Source organism: Moschus berezovskii, chromosome 7 (genome assembly GCF_049115385.1).
Source record: "Moschus berezovskii isolate FMDL1 chromosome 7, NW_MosBer_1.0, whole genome shotgun sequence".
Classification (NCBI taxonomy): domain Eukaryota; kingdom Metazoa; phylum Chordata; class Mammalia; order Artiodactyla; family Moschidae; genus Moschus; species Moschus berezovskii.
Genome location: NC_142466.1, coordinates 31,639,136 through 31,658,398, shown reverse-complemented (window position 1 = coordinate 31,658,398; position 19,263 = coordinate 31,639,136). Strand labels below are relative to the sequence as shown.

Below are 19,263 nucleotides of genomic sequence, written 5' to 3'. Positions count from 1 at the left end.
CCAATGCAAGGAACACAGGTTCAGTCCCTGGTCCAGGAAGATTCTACATGCCAACACGCAGTTAAGCCCATGCACCACTACTGAGCCCCCGCTCTCAAGCCCACGAGCCACAATTACTGAGCCCTCGCACCACAACTACTGAAGGTGGTATGCCTAGAGCCCGCGCTCCACAGGAGAAGCCAACAAAATGAGAAACCCACACCTCGCAACTAGAAAGTAGCCCCCACTCACCACAACTAGAGAAAAGCCCATGCAAGCAATGAAGACCCAGAACAGCCAAAAATAAGTGAATTAAATTCTTTTTAAAAGAAGGGCGATTCCTCTTCCTGATAAAGAACATCTGCAAAAAAGCTACAACTAACATCATGCTTATAGCTTAGTTGCCCTGCTGAGATGCAAAGCTCTTTTAATATATGCAAGTTAATCAGTGTGATACACCACATTAAAATGAAACATCAACATCACATGTTCATCTCAACAGGTGCAGAAGAAGCATTTGACAACGTTCAACTTCCATTCATAATAAAAATTCTCAACAAAGTATATGCAAAAGGAAATTTCCTCAACATAATAAAGGCCATTTATGAAAAGTCACAGCCAACATCATAAACAATGGGGAGAAAACAGAAAACTTTTTTCTAAGATTTGATACAAGGCAAGAATACTCACTCTTGCCACTTCTGTTTAGTACTAGAAATACTGTAAATATCAATCAGACCAAAAAAAAGGATAAAAGGCATCCAAATCAGAATGGAGGAAGTAAAATTCTCACTGTACAGTGACATGATCTTATCCATCGAAAACCCTAAACACACACACACACACATATCTTAGGAGGATTAAACAAATTCAGTAAAGTTGCAGGATTCAAAATTCATGCATAAAAAGTAGTTGTGCTTCCAAAAACAGACACAGAGATCAACGGAACAGAAAAGAGAGCCCAGAAATAAATCCATGCACTTAAGACATAGGAGGCAAGAATAAAAAAAGGAGAAAAATCAGCCTCCTCAATAAGTGGGTACTGGGGAATCTGAACAGCTATTTGTAAAAGAATTAAATTAACATTATATATGAAACTAACACCATAAATAAAAATAAACTCAGACTGAATTAAAGACCTAAAGGTAAGACTGACTGGAAACCATAAAACTCCTAGAAGAAAATAAAGGTAGAACAAACACCCTTTGACATAAATAGCAGCAATATTTTTTTGGATCTAATTCCTAAAAACAAAAGAAATAAAACCAAAACTAAACAAAAAAACTCAAAAGCTTTTGTACAGCAAAGTGAAAGTGAAAATCGCTTAGTCGCTTGTCTGACTCTTTGGGACGCATGGCCTATACAGTCCATGGAATTCTCCAGGTCAGAATACTGGAGTGGGTAGCCTTTCTCTTCTCCAGGAGATCTTCCCAACCCAGGGATGAAACCCAGGTCTCCAGCATTGCAGGCAGATTCTTTACCAGCTGAGCAAAAGAAACCATCAATAAAACAAAAAGACAACCATTTGCAAATGATATGATTGATAAGGGGTTAATACCCAAAATACTAACCCCTTCTGTTGAGCTCATACAACTTAACATCAAAAAAAAAACAAACTAATTTTTTAAGTGGGGCAGAAGAGCTAAGTAGACATGTTACCAAAGAAGACATACAGATGGCCAACAGGCATATGAAAAGATGCTCAACATCATTAATCATCAGAGAAATACATAGTAAAACTACAATGAGATATCACCTTACAATGGCTAACATTAGAAAAACCACAAATATCAAATGTTGGTGAAAATGTAGAGAAAAGGAACCCTTGTATTGTTGATGGAAATGTAAATCAATGCAGCCACCATGGAAAACAGTATCGAGGTTCTTCAAAAAATTGAAAATAGAATTGTCGTCTGATTCATAAATTCTGCTTCTAGGTATATAGTAAAAGGAAAGAAAATCATTATCTCAAAAAGATATCTGCACCCTCATGTCCACTGAAAGATTATTTACAATAGCCAAGAAGTGAGAATCAAGGACTTTCTGGCAGTCCAGTGGTTAAGACTCCACACTCCCAACGCAGGGACATAGATTCAATCCCTGATCAGAGAAATAAGATCCCTCATGCCACACAACTTGTCAAAAAAGGAAAAGAGAGGTGGAATCAACCCACGTGTCCATTGATGGATGAATGGATAAAGAAAATATGATTGATATTAATATATCAATAGATATCAAAGAGAGAGGAAATTCAGCCATAAAGATGAAGAAAATCCTGCCTTTTGCAATAACAAGGATAGACCTTAAAGGCTTTCAATTCAGTTCAGTTCACTCGCTCAGTCGCGTCTGACTCTTTGTGACCCCATGAATCACAGCACGCCAGGCCTCCCTGTCCATCACCAACTCCCGGAGTTCACTCAAACTCATATCCATCAAGTCGGTGATGCCATCCAGCCATCTCATTCTCTGTCGTCCCCTTCTCCTCCTGCCCCCAATCCCTCCCAGCATCAGAGTCTTTTCCAGTGAGTCAACTCTTCGCATGAGGTGGCCAAAGTATTGGAGTTTCAGCTCTAGCATCAGTCCTTCCAATGAACACCCAGGACTGATCTCCTTTAGAATGGACTGTTGCATCATACCAAGTTAAATAAGTCAGACACATGATCTCATCTATATGTGGAATCTAAAAATCCAAATTCATAGATACATATTGGTTGTTGCCAGAGGTGGGGTTTTAGGAGGTGGGGAAAATGGGTGAAAGTGGTCTAAAGGTACAAACTCCCAGTCATACATAAATAAGTCTGGGCATGTAATGCATTGTTAACTAAAGAGTTATAGTCAATCATGGTGACTATAGTTAACAATATTGTATTGTATATTTGAAATTTGCCAACAGGAATAGATCTTAAAAAGCTATTATCACAAGAAAAAAATTGTAACTATGTGAGGGGATGGGTGTTAACTTACTGTGGTAATCAGTTGGTAAGATACACATATATCAAATTATTAGGCTGTACAGCTAAAATGAATATTGATACAATGTCATATCTCAGTAACACTGTGGAAAGGGGGTAGGGGAATCAACATAATCCAATGTAAGTACTGTTTCTGTTTCGTCGCTCAGTCGTGTCCGACTCTTTGCGACCCCGTGGACTGTAGCCTACCAGGCTTCTCCGTCCATGGGATTCTCCAGGCAAGAATACTGGAGTGGGTTACCGTTTCCTTCTCCAGGGGATCTTCCCGACCCAGGGATCAAACCCGGGTCTCCCACATTGGAGGCAGACGCTTTAACCTCTGAGCCACCAGGGAACTAGAAGAACTTAAATAAACTGAATACTAAAACCTCAGATATGCAGATGACAACACCCTCATGGCAGAAAGTGAAGAAGAACTAAAGAGCCTCTTGATGATAGTGAAAGAGGAGAGTGAAAAAGTTGGTTTAAAGCTCAATATTCAGAAAACTAAGATCATGGCATCCGGTCCCATCACTTCATGGCAAATAGATGGGGAAACAGTGGCTGACTTTATTTTTTTGGGCTCCAAAATCACTGCAGATGGTGACTGAAGCCAAGAAATTAAAAGACGCTTACTCCTTGGAAGGAAAGTTATGACCAACCTAGACAGCATATTAAAAAGCAGAGACATTACTTTGTCAACAAAGGTCCGTCTAGTCAAAGCTATGGTTTTTCCCGTGGTCATGTATGGATGTGAGAGTTGGACAATAAAGAAAACTGAGCACCGAGGAATTGATGCTTTTGAAGTGTGGTGTTGGAGAAGACTCTTGAGAGTCCTTTGGACTGCAAGGAGATCCAACCAGTCCATCCTAAGGGAGATCAGTCCTGGGTGTTCATTGGTGGGACTGATGTTGAAGCCGAAACTCCAATACTTTGGCCACCTGATGTGAAGACCTGACTCATTTGAGGGGACCCTGATGCTGGGAAAGATTGAGGGCAGGAGGAGAAGGGGACAACAGAGGATGAGATGGTTGGATGGCATCACCGACTCAATGGACATCGGTTTGGGTGAACTCCTGGAGTTGATGATGGACAGGGGGGCCTGGCGTGCTGTGATTCATGGGGTTGCAAAGAGTCGGTCACGACTGAGCGACTGAACTGGAAACCCCAAAATGTTCAACTTCCAGCAGGAATTCTTTTGTTGATATATTTTAACTAAAAGTATGTCAATATCCACTTGTAGAATATGGTGTTAGAAAATACTCTTGTTGGTTCAGAAAATGAAGATATGTTGTTTTAAACATAAAAACAAAAGAAAAATGTTTAAGTTGAAAAAAAAGAAGAAATGGTGATTTACATATATACAACGGGAATACTACTCAGTCTTTAAAACGGAGATCCTGTCATTTGCAACACCAGGGATGAAACTGGAGGGCATCAGCCTTGAGTGAAATAAGCCAGACATAAAAAGAAAAAACTTTTCATGATCTCACTTATCTTTAGAATCTAAAAAAGTCAAACACATAGTGGCAGAAAGGAGAATAGTTATTGCCAGGTAGGGGAAACGAGGGTGGTGGGAAGATAATAGTCAAAGGATACAAAGTTGCAGTTACGCAGGAAGACTAAGTCTACAGATCTAACCTACAACTCGATGACTAACAGCACTGTATTGAATGCTGGAAATTTACTAAGAGAGTAGATTTAAGGTGCTGTCACCACATTGTTTTTGTTTAGTCGATTAGTCGCGTCCGACTCTTGCGACCCCAAGGACTGTGTAGCCCTCCAGGCTCCTCTATCCATGGGACTTTCCAGGCAAGAATACTGGAGCGGGTTGCCATTTCCTACTCCAGGGGAGGTTAGTAAAGTAAAAATGCTCAGTCGTGTCCGACTCTTTGCGACCCCCTGGACTGTAGCCTACCAGGCTCCTCCGTCCATGGGATTTTCCAGGCAAGAATACTGGAGTTGATTGCCAGGAGGTTAAAACCACCCAAAAGCACACCGCACATAGCGGTGTGCTATGTTTTCTCGGCCACGAGGTGGCAGCAACTCTCCCAACTGCCCAGCACGTACAATTTTGCGACCGTAAGCTCAGTTACAATAGGAGAACAGAACACCCGCGTCCTGTGTTCCCCTTCCAATTTTTCCTTCAGGTGGGCTATACTGGGTCTCATTAACAGAGCGGTTTTTCAAAGCTCTTCCGGCAGCGACGCTCGAGAGCGCGGGTTCTCGCGAGATCGCCGCCGGAAGTGGGTGGCCGCGGAGGCTTAGCGACTCCTCTCCCCGGAAGCCGCTCGTTTCTTCGGAGCTGCTGCTGCGGTCCGCTCTGTGGCGCTCTCCCTAGAGAAAGAGCTCACTGGACGCGGCCCTTCCCAGCGCCGAGCTCGCCCCTTCGGCTTCCCCAGCTGTACAGAGGCGCAGCCCAGCCGGCTGAGCCCCCGAAATCCCCGGCTCCTCCCTCCCTCCGTCTGCGCTGCAGTTAGGCCGCGCCCAGGGGCCCAGTCCGCGGCAGCTCCGGCGGGTGATGCCAAATACAGCCATGAAGAAAAAGGTGCTGTTAATGGGGAAGAGCGGGTCGGGGAAGACCAGCATGAGGTCGATTATCTTTGCCAATTACATCGCTCGCGACACCCGGCGCCTGGGTGCCACCATTGATGTGGAGCACTCCCACGTCCGATTCCTGGGCAACCTAGTGCTGAATCTGTGGGACTGTGGCGGTCAGGACACCTTCATGGAAAATTACTTCACCAGCCAGCGAGACAACATCTTCCGTAATGTCGAGGTTCTGATTTATGTGTTCGACGTGGAGAGCCGCGAACTGGAAAAGGACATGCATTATTACCAGTCGTGTCTGGAGGCCATCCTCCAGAACTCTCCTGATGCCAAAATCTTCTGCCTGGTGCACAAGATGGATCTTGTTCAGGAAGATCAGCGTGACCTGATTTTTAAAGAGCGAGAGGAAGACCTGAGGCGTTTGTCTCGCCCGCTGGAGTGTGCTTGTTTTCGAACATCCATCTGGGATGAAACGCTCTACAAAGCCTGGTCCAGTATTGTCTACCAACTGATTCCCAATGTCCAGCAGCTGGAGATGAATCTCAGGAATTTTGCCCAGATTATTGAGGCCGATGAAGTTCTGCTGTTCGAGAGAGCCACGTTCTTGGTCATCTCCCATTACCAGTGCAAAGAGCAGCGTGATGTCCACCGATTCGAGAAGATCAGCAACATTATTAAGCAGTTCAAGCTGAGCTGCAGTAAATTGGCCGCTTCTTTCCAGAGCATGGAAGTTAGGAATTCTAACTTCGCTGCTTTCATCGACATCTTCACATCAAACACGTACGTGATGGTGGTTATGTCGGATCCGTCGATCCCTTCCGCGGCTACTCTGATCAACATTCGCAATGCCAGGAAACACTTCGAGAAGCTGGAGAGAGTGGATGGTCCCAAGCACAGCCTCCTTATGCGTTGAATATTGCCAAAATGCGCTCTCTGAAAATGCTCAATTGCCTTTCCCCCCCTTTTTTTCCTTTTAATATTCATAATGTCGTGTGCTTGTAAGTGGGCTTTGAAATGTGTGCTGCTTATCATTTTCATCTTTCTTCCCTTCTCCCCAGTCTTTTGGACGCTATTTACTCAGTTATCCAGTAGAGCTTTAAAGATGGCCTTTCCGAAAAGTTGGTATGGGGTAACACTAAAGTAGGTGGTGGTGTGTGTGTGTATGCGTGCTCTGATTACCTGGTTATAGTAGATATACACATCAAAGCCTTTACAATATCTTCTGTATTCCTTACAAGGTTGCAAAAACGGAATGTTATTTTATCAGCAAGGTATTAAAATGCATTTATAAATTCTTCCTGGCTTTAATCATGAATAAACATTTGCTGTTAGCAGTTTAAAATATGGTCTTATTTGAAATAATTTGAAAGTGGTTAATATTAAAGCTGTAGATTCTGACTGCCCACAGATATTGCTTAACTGGTAAATTTGTGTGATCTTGGCTCCCCCATGGCCTTAAGGATGTTACTTAGCAACTGCAGCAGTGTGGTTAAGAGAATGGTCTCTGGAGCTAGATCACCTGAGCTGAGTTAGTAGTCTAGTATTAGTATTCTAGCACTAGTACTCTAGTGCCTTCACTTACTGTCTCCATGAACTGAGGGAAGTACTTAATTTTACTGTTTGTTCCCTCATTTGTAAAATGTGGATAAGAATAGCACTACTTCATTGGATTAAAATATGGAAAGCATTTAGAATAGGGCCTGGCACATACTAATGTGTCAGCTGTCAATACTACCTACTGAGCCATTCTTCCCCTCCCCCACTGCCAAATTACTGGATGTGAAGCTACCTACTAAATCCCAGGTATTCTTAAATACTTAATGTGCATTTTCTTATCTAACCGTCATAATTTGTAAGGCAGATTATTTTTATCCCTGTTAACAGATGAGAAAACTGCCATGACCTTATTAAGGTCATACAGCTGCAACTTAGGCAGTGAAATTGCAGATCCTCCCCCCTTACATGCCACTACTTCCTCCATTGACAGAAAAGTTAATCATAAAAATACTAGCTTTTTAGCTATACATTATTCCTTCATATAATTTCCCAAATTTCATAGATTGTGTAAACTGAAGCCTAGTAAGTTAAGTGACTCCTCTTAAAGAATAGTGTTTCACTTTGGGCAAGATCACTTTCCCATCTGTATTTATCTGGAAATTGAATAACTTTCAATCCGATTCTTAGATTACATACTTTCAGGGAAGAATTCTAAGGTTCCTGTTTTGTGTTGGCAATGTGATAATAGTGAAATAAAAAAGACCTAAAATGCCCTGTTTCAGCTGCCTCATATATTGTTTTAAATGAAATCTAAATATCTTAGAGACAAAACACCTCACGTCTCATTTTACAAATGAGGCATTATCTCTATATACAGACATGAAATATAAGTGATAGGGAATTTCCAAACCTTTGTAAAGTTATTTAACATTTATAAATCCTTTATAGCAGCAACTGTGGATAACAAGGTCCCTACCTATGAAGAGGCAAGAAGCTATTCAGACACATTATTAAACTAATAGAGAGTATAAGTGTACTTTTAAAAGTCATTTTAAATTCCACATTTAATAATCTAGAGCTAGGTGGTATAATGTTTATTCAAGACTGTAGTATGTAAAACATTTACAAATAGTTCCATGGAGGACTCACAGATATTTTAAATTTAGGATGTGCCTTTGACATTGACAGTGCATAAGGAGAAAGGTATATCAACTATATATTGCAACTTAATGTGAAAGAGAATTTTACTTTAGCAAAAATACTTTTACATTAAGGAAAATGTCCTTAAACATATTTCATTTTAGTATACTTAGGGGAAAAAATAGTGATTCCTTTTACATAGTTCTCAGGATTAAGTAAAATTTACTCCAAAGATCATGGTTAAGAAATACATGGTAAAGAATGGTTTCAAAATACTTGTATTTTTGTTTTCAATTAAATTCCCCCAAATTGATTTTCTTTAACATGATATAGTCTTTATTCCACTTGATAACAGTTTTCATGTTGAGCAATATTATATGCTTGTCCTCTCTAAGCATTTAAAGCAATTAGGACATATAGGCATTATCTGAAGTTTCATTCTAATACAGAAGTCAGTTTATACACCATCTTATGAATAGTGAATAAAAGTACATTCTGTTGTAAATGTAATGAGAAAAAGTATTCTTAACAGCAATAAAGAAGCCCTCCCTCTTTACCACTCCTTTAATTCCATCATAGAGAAGGCAAAGGAAACAATTCCAGTACTTCAGTATCAGCTAAGAAAGATGTATGGACACACCCCACAGACACATCTACATAGGTATATGTGTATTTAATCAATACAACTGGAGAAATCACAACCATGAAAAAACATGATAAAAGCAATAAATGAAAAATACTAAGAGAACAAAAATTAGCATAAGTTATAGGGGATTTATAGGGAAGGGACAGGACCATGGATAAGGAAAGAGACTTCAAGGTGAATGTGAGATTTGTTCTGAACCTTAAGGGACAAAGGGCTTCCCTGGTGGTTCAGCTGGTAAAGAATCCGCCTGCAATGAGGGAGACCTGGGTTCAGTCCCTGGGTTGGGAAGATGCCCTGGAGAAGGAAACAGCTACCCACTTCAGTATTCTGGCCTGGAGAATTTCATGGACTATAGTCCATGGGGTCACAAAGAGTCAGACAAGACGGCGACTTTCACTTTCTAAAGGACAAATATAATTGTGATAAGCTGGGAGATGAAACTAGGATGTTCCAGCTTCAAAATTGTGAATTAAGATTTTTAAAGACACATGCTGACCAAAGCACTTTAGTGAAAAAAAAAGGGGGGGATACCATAGTAGAAGGGGGAATAGATGAATCTATGGAGGGAACCTTGTATGCCTTTCAATTTGAACTCAATTCTAGAATTACCATTTTAAACAAAATGGTATGATCAAAGCAGTCCCTTAAGGACAAAAGGCATGTATGCAGACAATAACGGACAAGGAAGAGACTGAAAGCAATAATTCATAATCAAAATGGTTTACGAGAAAGTGACAGATTTAATATACTCTTGTTTATACAACTAGCATACAAAGGACAGGGAAGAATGCCCAAAACACTCAGCCTATCCCAGGTATGACTCATTGAACAATGTGGTTTTTGTTAATCCACTAATATCTAGCAATATCTTTATCTTCCAATTCTCAGCAATTTAGGGCCTACACTTACTGGTAAGCTTCAGCTTCCTTTCAGTTCAGTTCAGTTCAGTCATGCAGTCGTGTTCGACCGTTTTCAACCTCAGACTGCATGCAGCACGCCAGGCTTCCCTGCCCGTCACCAGCTCCTGGAGCCTATTGAACCATGTTCATCAAATCGGTGATGCCATCCAACCATCTCATCCTCTGTCATCCCCTTCTCCTCCCACCTTCAATCTTTCCCAGCATCAGGATTTGTTCCAGTGAGTCAGGTCTTCACATCAGGTGGCCAAAGTATTGGAGTTTCAGCTTTAGCATCAGTCCTTCCAATGAATATTCAGTACTGATTTTAGGATGGACTGGTTGGATCTCCTTGCAGTCCAAGGGATTCTCAAGAGTCTTCTCCAACACCACAGTTCAAAAGCATCAATTCTTCAGCGCTCAGCTTTCTTGATAGTCCAACTCTCACATCCATACACGACTACCGGAAAAACCATAGCTTTAACTAGACAGACCTTTGTTGGCAAAGTAATGTCTCTACTTTTTAATATGCTGTCTAGGTTGGTCGTAACTTTTCTTCCCAGGAGCAAGCATCTTTTAATTTCATGGCTGCAGTCACCATCTGCAGTGATTTTGGAGCCCAAAAAAAATAAAGTTGGTCACTGTTTCCCCATCTATTTGCCATGAAGTGATGGAACCAGATGCCATGATCTTAGTTCTGTGTTGAGTTTTAAACCAACTTTTTCACTCTCCTCTCATTTTCATCAAGAGGCTCTTTAGTTCTTCACTTTCTGCCAAACAGCTTCCTTATCAAACAGCTAAGATCTATAAAGCAGTATGGTGTGAATAGTGTACCTAGCTTCTTTAAGATACCCCAGCACTAAAGGTGAAGCTATATCCCCTAGCACTGACTCTCAAGCTTCTTATTGAGCCTAACAGTTACCAGAGAAGCATATTTAAAAGTGAAAATTTCTAATCCTCATTTTAGACCTACAGAATCCACATTTTTAAAGATGTATCCCAGGTAATTTCTTGAGTCCATCTTAGACAAGTCATTTAAAGAAGGTCCCTAGGTTTGGTATCATTATCTATAAAATAGGTACAATATCACTATCTTACAGAGGTTTAAGAATTAAATGATATAATTTGTATTATTAAGTATCTAATACATATTATTAAGTATCTGGGCTTCCCAGGTGGTGCTAGTGGTAAAGAACCCACCTGCCAATGCAGGAGACGTGAGAGACTGGGGTTCAATTCCTGGGTGGGGAAGATCGCCTGGAGGAGGGAATGGCAATGCACTCCAGTATTCTTGCCTGGAGAATCCCATGGACAGAGAAGCCTGTGGGCTACAGTCCATAGGGTCACCAGGAGTCAGATATGACTGAAGCAACTTAACAGGCACACATATTAAGTATCTAGAAATGGCCCTGGCAATTTGTAGATGCTAGTATGATAGCTGCACCTTCTCTTTAACGTGTTAATTTTGAGCTTACCAGTACTGGGTTTCTTAAGACTACAGAACAATTTCCTAGTAGACCTGCAGAGTCCCTATTTGTTCTATTAACTAATAAAAGAATATGGCACCTGAGGAGAAGCTTTTCTCTTCCACTTTCTTTTCCACTGCTAATGAAGTAATTATATGTGCTTTTCTTCTGTCTTTTCTCACACAAACACAGACACACACACACATGCCTGGCCTTCAAACTTGGATCAAACAAGCAATACAAAAGAAAATAAGCCAAAATGAGTCATGAAAGATGAACTATTAAGCCCATCTACTTCCAGATGGGCTGTGATGGTTAAGAGCTGGCATTAGACACAGGGGTGCTGTAGGTGCTATAACCCTTCCAGCATGTACTTAACCTCCTGGTTCACAGAGGGTAATGGCAAGTATTCACCTGAATGCTAAAGACAAGCCTTTCTCTTGGCTGCGAGGCCTGACTAAATCAGGCAGGACACTGTACAGAGATCTCACATCTGACTCCCATTTAGAGTCCAGAAGGCCCACTCCTTCAGTCATATCCTACACCTTGTCCTTTTAGTTCTGAGAGGTCTTATTGGTTTATTAAGGAAGGAAAATAGGGTTAAACCCTATCTTCATCACTGACTTAGCTGTATAACACTGAACAAGTTATTTAACCCCAAATTCACTTTTTTCAAGTTAATTTGAAGCTGTTCTATAGGCAGTTGGGGAACTGACAGTTTTTGAGGAGGAAAGTAACAATACAAATTAGCTCCCCCAAAAATGGTGCCCCTCCAAAAAAAATAAACAGACTAATTTTTTAATTTTTTCTGTTAAAATAAAAAACTAGAGTTAAATTCTCAAAGTCTAAATTAGACTAAACATAAAACTGCTATACAACCCACTGAATGGATTTATAGTTATTGTCCCTCAAAAATATCTAGTCATCTTCCACCTTTTTCTTTTTTTCTAAATTCATTCTACCCCAGTCTTCACTATCATCACAGGCACTTTATTCCATCAAACATCATTTTCAGGATCAACCTACTTGAATAATCATTAAGCCTCTTTAGAGCTTCCCCAAACTTAAACTTTGTCATTTTGACTATACATTACTCTCCTCACTTAATAAAAGTTATTTCCCTAAAAAGAGATCAGTATATCTAATAGCTATTAAGTTAACCACTTGATAAAATTACATCAAAAACTACTCATCTTTATGTTAATTAACTAAATGAGGACATAATAAATTAGCCTACTACCTTGTCATTTACTTCATGCTTACAATATTACTCTGGCTTCCTGGGTAGTTCAAATGATATAGAATCTCAAGATTAGTCAAGAAACCAAAATGGCTTCACATAACTTGATATTTGCTTTCCAACACTTCACATTTCAACCCCCTATCCATACAAAGCAAGAAAATCCAAACATACTCTCCTTACCTAAAAACAGTAGAAAAGGCTAACAGGCATTATTTAAGACTTTTTTAGACCTTGAAAAACAGTTACACTTCCCATGTGTATTTAAACTGCAAATTAGTTTTTATTTTGTGACACTGCTTCAACTTAAGTGTATCATCGTTAAACTGACGGCTACTGCTTCATCTTGACGAGTCAGATGGAGATACATTTGCATCAAGTCTCTTATTCAAGATTTCTTCTTCTGCAAAATTGATTTTAAAAAGAGAAAAAAAGGATAAACATTATAAAGAAAAAGTGTGTCAAATTCCACGTAATAGCAAACTTCAGTCTTCAGAAAAAGTTCACAGGCAAATACGTAACTGTGATAAAATTACCATTATTCTCACTGAGGTACCTCTTTGCCAGAGGTACATCTCTCCTAGAATACTTTTTAACACACCAGTGTTTAATTATCATGGGCAAATCAGAATGATTTATAATCTGTATTACCAGATCTATATCTGTTCTAGCATGCTTTAAGAGCAGTTTTTGTTTTGTTGAAGTACAGGTGATTTACAATATTGTATTAGATTCAGGTGGACAAAGTGATTTGTATATTTCTTACTACCTATATTGATTTTATATTTTATAACATATATTACACATTATACATATTTTATACTGTATTACATATTTTTCAATTATTTTCCATTATAGGTTATTGTAAGATATTGAATACAATTCCAAGAGAAATTGTTTTTAACTCTTTATGATGAGCCAAACTTACCTGCCATCCAGCTTCAATAATTATTAATACTAATTGTTACAAATTGAATTGTGTCCCTTCCAAAAGAAGTTCTAACTTCTGTACCTTGTGTTGAGGTACATGTTCTGTACCTGATGTTGAAGTTCTAACCCCTGTACCTCAGAATATGTATGGCTTTATTTGGAAATAGGGTCACTGCAGACATATTCAGTTAAGAGTAGGATGGGAGCACAATGGGCTGTTAGTCTATATGATGAGCATCCTTATAGGAAGGTACACAGAACACAAGGAGAGGATGCCAAGTGCAGATGGAGGGAGGCAGAGATGAACTATGCTGCCACTAGCTAAAGAACACCTGGGAGTATCAGAAGCTAGAAAAGTCAAGGATCATCCTCTGTGATTTCAGAGGGAACATGGTCATGCCAACACAGTGAGCCTGAGTACTACCCTCCAAAACTTGTTTCCTCCAGAGACAAAAAAATTTCTGTTGTCTTAAGCCACCAAGTTTGTGGTACTTTGTTACGGCAGCCCTAGGAAAGTAGTACACTGACCCATCTTGTCACCACACCCCCATCAAATTACTTCAAAGCAAATCATAGATACTGTAAGTTTTGAGATATTTCTCAATGTTTTTAGAACCATCTTCCATTAGCGAAGATTCTGACAAGATCTATTTTCAGTAGTTTGTACTACAAAAGCAACAGGTTCCAGGTTTTTGGTTTTGTTTTCCACCCCTGTCCCATACCAGCTGTAAGCTATATACATCATCTCATCACAAGAGATTCTGAAAGTACCCATAAAAATGATGGGTTCACTTTTCTCATCCTGACTGAAGGAATAAGGAATATATTCTGTCACATTAACAAGATCGTGTAACATTCACTGAATACTATTTTTAAGAGAAGTTAAGAGAAAACTTTCAGCAGGTCAATATGCCCACATCTAGTTAAATCTTACCTGTTAAATTAGGTAGAAGCTCTCCAAGGTTACATGGTATTGTGGTCTTCAATCTTTGTTCCACTGGAGAAAACTTAATTAGTGGTGAAAGAGACCGTTTTCTTTCACCAAGGGACATGCGTGAAGATGGTTTTGAACAGTCAATGTGCAAATCATGAATGCCCAAAAAATTAAGCATATCATCAGTCTGCATGTTTTCGGGAGTAAGGCTCAATTCTGGTTTGTGTCTTTCAAGTATTTCAGGATTAGAGAGGTAAATTTCTTCCCTTTGCTTGGACGGAGATTTCTTCAGAGCTTCATATCCACTGCAAGTAGCCTGTAAATTGAAGTCTGATTCTGGAGTAGTCTGTCTTTCTCCCACAACATCTGTGAAAATGCCACTGTGCATAGGACTATTTGGTTCCAGTTTAAAAGCGGCCTCTGTACTACTGGGGCTAATAAGACTTGTGTGACCAACTTCTGGAAGAGTTTCATGTAATATGCCAAAATCACCATCTTTAAAACTGGAACTAATTCCACTTGATACCTGAAAACAGTTCCATAACATACTGTTATACATGGAAAAGTCTTTGTAAGAAGCTTTCGATTGGTCTGATATTTGAATATTATCTTCTTCACTGCTACCTAACACATTTCTTCTATTGCCTACAGCAGAGGCAAATGTCTCTATTTGGCTAGTTTCTAAAAGTTTGTTCTGTAAAGTTGTACAGTCCAAATCTTGCATACAAATTATGTCCTTATTTAACAAATCTGATGGATTTTGTGTTGTTGGTTCACCTATGCAAGTGGTCACCACAGGTTTCTGAGGCACACACTCGAGGCAATCTGAAACAACTTTCTCTTCAGGCAAATAAGAATGACTAGAATCGGACACAGTGGCTGCTGACAAGAAACTGGCCATGCTAAACTCTTTTTGATTATGCACCACAGGTAAGGATTCTGGCAATTCTTCCCTATGTTCAGTATCCACTTGAATTGGTTCTGTACTTCCGTTATCTTCTATTTCAACAGCTTTTCTCCATGAGCTCCGAATTTCACTTACTAATTAAAGGAAGAGGGAAATAACACAAGTTGCTAATAAATTCCCAAACAGAACATGCAATTAAACATTTCATTTCTAGTGCTCAAGATAAAAATGCTGACTCAGTATATGTTCATAGGTATGCCAGCTGAATGACAAGGCTCCACAATATACCAAAGCCCAACAACATCAAAGAACCCCATCTCCAAATGATCACACAAAAAACAAAAGCTGTTCCTGAAATATGCATATACTCTCACATGGCACATACAAATTACATGTGTTAAAAAGATATTTTCTTGTCCATCTAGGCCAGGGTTCAGCAAACTTTTTCTATAAAGGGCCAAACAGTAATACATCAGGTTTTGCACACCATCTTGTCTGTGGCAACTGTTCAGTTCTGTCACTGTTGTGTGCGCGAAAGCAGCCATAAAAGATATGCTGACAAATGAACAAAGAAAGAAAGTGAAGTCACTCAGTCATGTCCAACTCTTTGCGACCCCATGTGTCTGTAGCCCACCAGCCTCCTCCGTCCATGGGATTCTCCAGGCAAGAATACTGGAGTGGGTTGCCATTTCCTTCTCCAGGGGATCTTCCCGACCCAGGGATCAAACCCAGGTCTCCCACATTGCAGGCAGACACTTTAACCTCTGAGCCACCAGGGAAGCCCGACAAATGAACAAGGTTGTGTTCAAAACAATTTTATTTATAAAAACATACAGTGGGCCGATGTGGTTTGCAAGGTGTAGTTTGCCAAACACCAACCTATACAGTGGCTAGGTTCAACCTGAACTGAATCCATTTAACTTTCAATATGTCATTTCTAGAAGTATAATGGAAATTACACTTAGTCATTCACCCAGGATGATGTGCCTGCTGCTGCTGCTAAGTCACTTCAGTCGTGTCCGACTCTGTGTGACCCCATAGACGGCAGCCGACCAGGCTCCGCTGTCCCTGGGATTCTCCAGGCAAGAACACTGGAGTGGGTTGCCATTTCCTTCTCCAATGTGTGAAAGTGAAAAGTGAAAGTGAAGTCGCTCAATCGTTTCTGACCCTTAGCGACCCCACGGACTGCAGCCTACCAGGCTCCTCCATCCATGGGGTTTTCTAGGCAAGAGTATTGGAGTGGCTTGCCATCGCCTTCTCCGGGATGATGTGCCTACATGAGGACAAAAATATCAGAACTTTGCCTACATGATACAGGTTGTAAGAAGAAACTACTGGAGAGTCTGACTAGCTTGGGAGTAGTAGATGAGATCTCTGTACACAGTTTTTGGCTGACGCTGCTGGTTGCTGACTAGAAGAATATAGCCTCCATACTCTATAAGTGGGCTTCCCAGGTGGCTCAGTGGTAAAGAATCTGCCTGCCAATGCAGGAGACACAGGCTTGATCCCGGATCCAGGAGATCCCCTGGAGAAGGAAATGGCAACCTACTCCAGTATCCTTGCCTGGGAGATCCCATGGACAGAGGAGCCTAGCAGGCAACAGTCCATGGGGTCACAAAAGAGTCAGGCACCACTTAGCAACCAAACAATTCTATAAATGTTGATCACAAATCAGATGTGGAGGCAGAGGATTTTTTTAAAGTAATCAACTAAAATATTTTCCAGGAAAAAGCCAAGTAAAACAACAAAAACAAAACTGTATAGTTATCAGAGCAAAATAATACTGCTGAAGGACTGCCATGTAAGTGACAGTGCTCACAGTATTTCAACAAAAGTCCCCCACATCAAAACAAATAGAATCATTGCCACTAAACTGAAAGATACAGAAAACGAATTTCAGAAGATCTGTCAGACCATGGTTCTAACAGTAGTATGTCTAAGAAAGAAAACTGACCAAAAGCATTATTAACTTACTCAAGTTTTCTGGAGTTCGGGGAATTCGACTCCTTGTTAAGAACGGGTTAGAAACTAGAGAGTCAATTAGTTCCTCTAATTTTACTTCTTTTCCTTCAGAGGGCTGTGGTGAATTAGATAAAACTGCCCTTGCAACCTAAAACAGAAAAGAAAAAGTAAAGCAAAAATATAAAGCCCACTGGTTGCTGCTGCTAAGTCACTTCAGTCGTGTCCGACTCTGTGTGACCCCACAGACAGAAGCCCACCAGGCTCCCCCGTCCCTGGGATTCTCCAGGCAAGAACACTGGAGTGGGTTGCCATTTCCTTCTCCACTGGTAGATTACAACAAAAGCCATAATAACAGCAACATGCACAAAAATAAGCTCAACAATGCAGCTCCCAGACACTTCATGCAGACTATATAGGTACGATCCTATAAGGTGAAATCAAACCCCAAACCCATTTCCTCCCTTCTTATCTTAAATGAATATCCTGTTACATAGAGAAAAAGATAAATCTTTATACCTAGAAAGATTTAGACAGAGATATTTCTGACTGCAGTGATCTGAGCTATCTGCCACACTTACGAGCTTCACAATTCCATATCTGCTAAAATGACCAGTTCTAAAGCATACAGGTTCTTCTTAAAGTCCAGTGAACAGTAGCACCTCTATTAATAGAGTACATTAGGGTGACAACATACTTCTTTCCCAGTAACCTCATCATCAGACATAAATTAGTGAACAAAACGTAGGAATATTTTTTAAAATAGAGAAAAGTGTACAATATGAAAATAGTACTCTATACTAAATTTTAATAAAACCAGAAAACAAAAATAAGCAAATTAAAATCTCTGTGCCCTGAGATCCCTAAAAAAGAAACTGCCTACAACCATAATTAAACTGACTCCAGTTCACCCTCCTCCATGAAAACAGATGGCTTCTTAGAATTCTAACACTAAATCTTCCTTATCATAAACACCACTATTGTTGTTTAGGCACTAAGTTGTGTCTGACTCTTTTTGCAACCCCACGGACTGTAGCCCACCAGGCTCCTCTATTTGTGGGGTTTCCCAAGCAAGAATACTGGAGTGGGTTATCATTTTCTTCTCCAGGGGCTCTTCCCAATCCAGAGATTGAACCCGCATCTCCTGCATCGGCAGGCAGATTCTTAACCACTGAGACACCAGGGAAGTCCTGTCATAAACACTATTAGAATTAATTTCACTTTTCAGAGCTTTATGAGATGTTAGGACTCTCCTCTTCCATCCCTTCTCATACCATTGCTACTATCAATTCTTTTAGACAAAAAAACGTGCCTTTCCTCCCATATCAGGAAAGAAAAAAAGAATGACGAACCATTTTTTCTTTAGTACAGAGTCAATCAGCTAATAAAGAGAAACAACAGAATTTTAGAGATTTTAAAATATTTAGAGACCATGAAACAACGAATGAATCAATATTCACTAAACCAAAATTTTCTTTCAGTTGCTCAGGAATGTAAAACAGCTGACATACTTTCTGGCTGTTTATCCAAATTCAAACAATGGGAAATATGTAATAAAAATAACAATAAAGAGCAGCCTAGCCATGTAATTTATGTAAACTGAGTTCTAATAATCAGCATTAGTAGTATTATATGGTCATTTACCAGTGAAAAGTGGAAAAGTATTAAGGAACAGAGCTGGTTAAGAAAACCAAGATCATAAACAATCATGCATTTATTCACTTCTGAAATATTTAAAAAGCAGAAGGACAAAACCTTTGCTTAGTGATACTATATATTGTATAGCCTTTGTTCTAAAATTCAAAAACAGGGGAAGCTCAGCTAAGAAGTAGATAACAGAGTATTTTAATGAAGTATAATCATTGGGTGTTATCTATCCAACAATTTATATAATGATTAATTCAAAAAATATTATACATGTATTATTTTTACACTTTTGGATAGTTATAGAATGAGACATGGGTTCTAAACCATGGATGTAATTTTAACTAAGTAAGTTTACTTCATTATATCTTTCCTACTTTAGGGGAGGACAAATTTTGCTTTTTGTATTATCTGTGACCTCCTTTCCAAAAATACCCTCAGCTAATCAATAATTATACTTCACTTATAACCCCAACACCATCTGAAAAATAACATATTTCAGTATACTTATTACACTCTTTTCC

At 39.7% G+C, this 19,263-nt stretch overlaps 2 protein-coding genes across 3 annotated transcripts in view; one reads left to right on the top strand and one right to left on the bottom strand.

Moving 5' to 3' along the window:
- The first annotated feature begins 5,183 nt into the window (after nucleotides 1-5,183).
- Nucleotides 5,184-7,758, top strand: RRAGA (Ras related GTP binding A). The gene has a single exon (XM_055428170.2). It carries the CDS (start codon nucleotides 5,452-5,454, stop codon nucleotides 6,391-6,393), a length of 942 nt encoding a protein of 313 aa, XP_055284145.1. The 5' UTR covers nucleotides 5,184-5,451; the 3' UTR covers nucleotides 6,394-7,758.
- Nucleotides 7,759-12,628: 4,870 nt separating this feature from the next.
- The window catches only part of HAUS6 (HAUS augmin like complex subunit 6), a 50,471-nt gene continuing 43,836 nt past the window's right edge, over nucleotides 12,629-19,263 (bottom strand). For both annotated transcript variants that reach the window (XM_055428168.2, XM_055428169.2), the window contains exons 15-17: nucleotides 17,111-17,246; nucleotides 14,230-15,270; nucleotides 12,629-12,768 (exon numbers count right to left, since the gene is read on the bottom strand). In XM_055428168.2, the coding sequence (XP_055284143.2) occupies nucleotides 12,707-12,768; nucleotides 14,230-15,270; nucleotides 17,111-17,246 (1,239 nt within the window). In that variant the 3' untranslated portion in view covers nucleotides 12,629-12,706. The remainder of the gene's footprint in view (nucleotides 12,769-14,229; nucleotides 15,271-17,110; nucleotides 17,247-19,263) is intronic.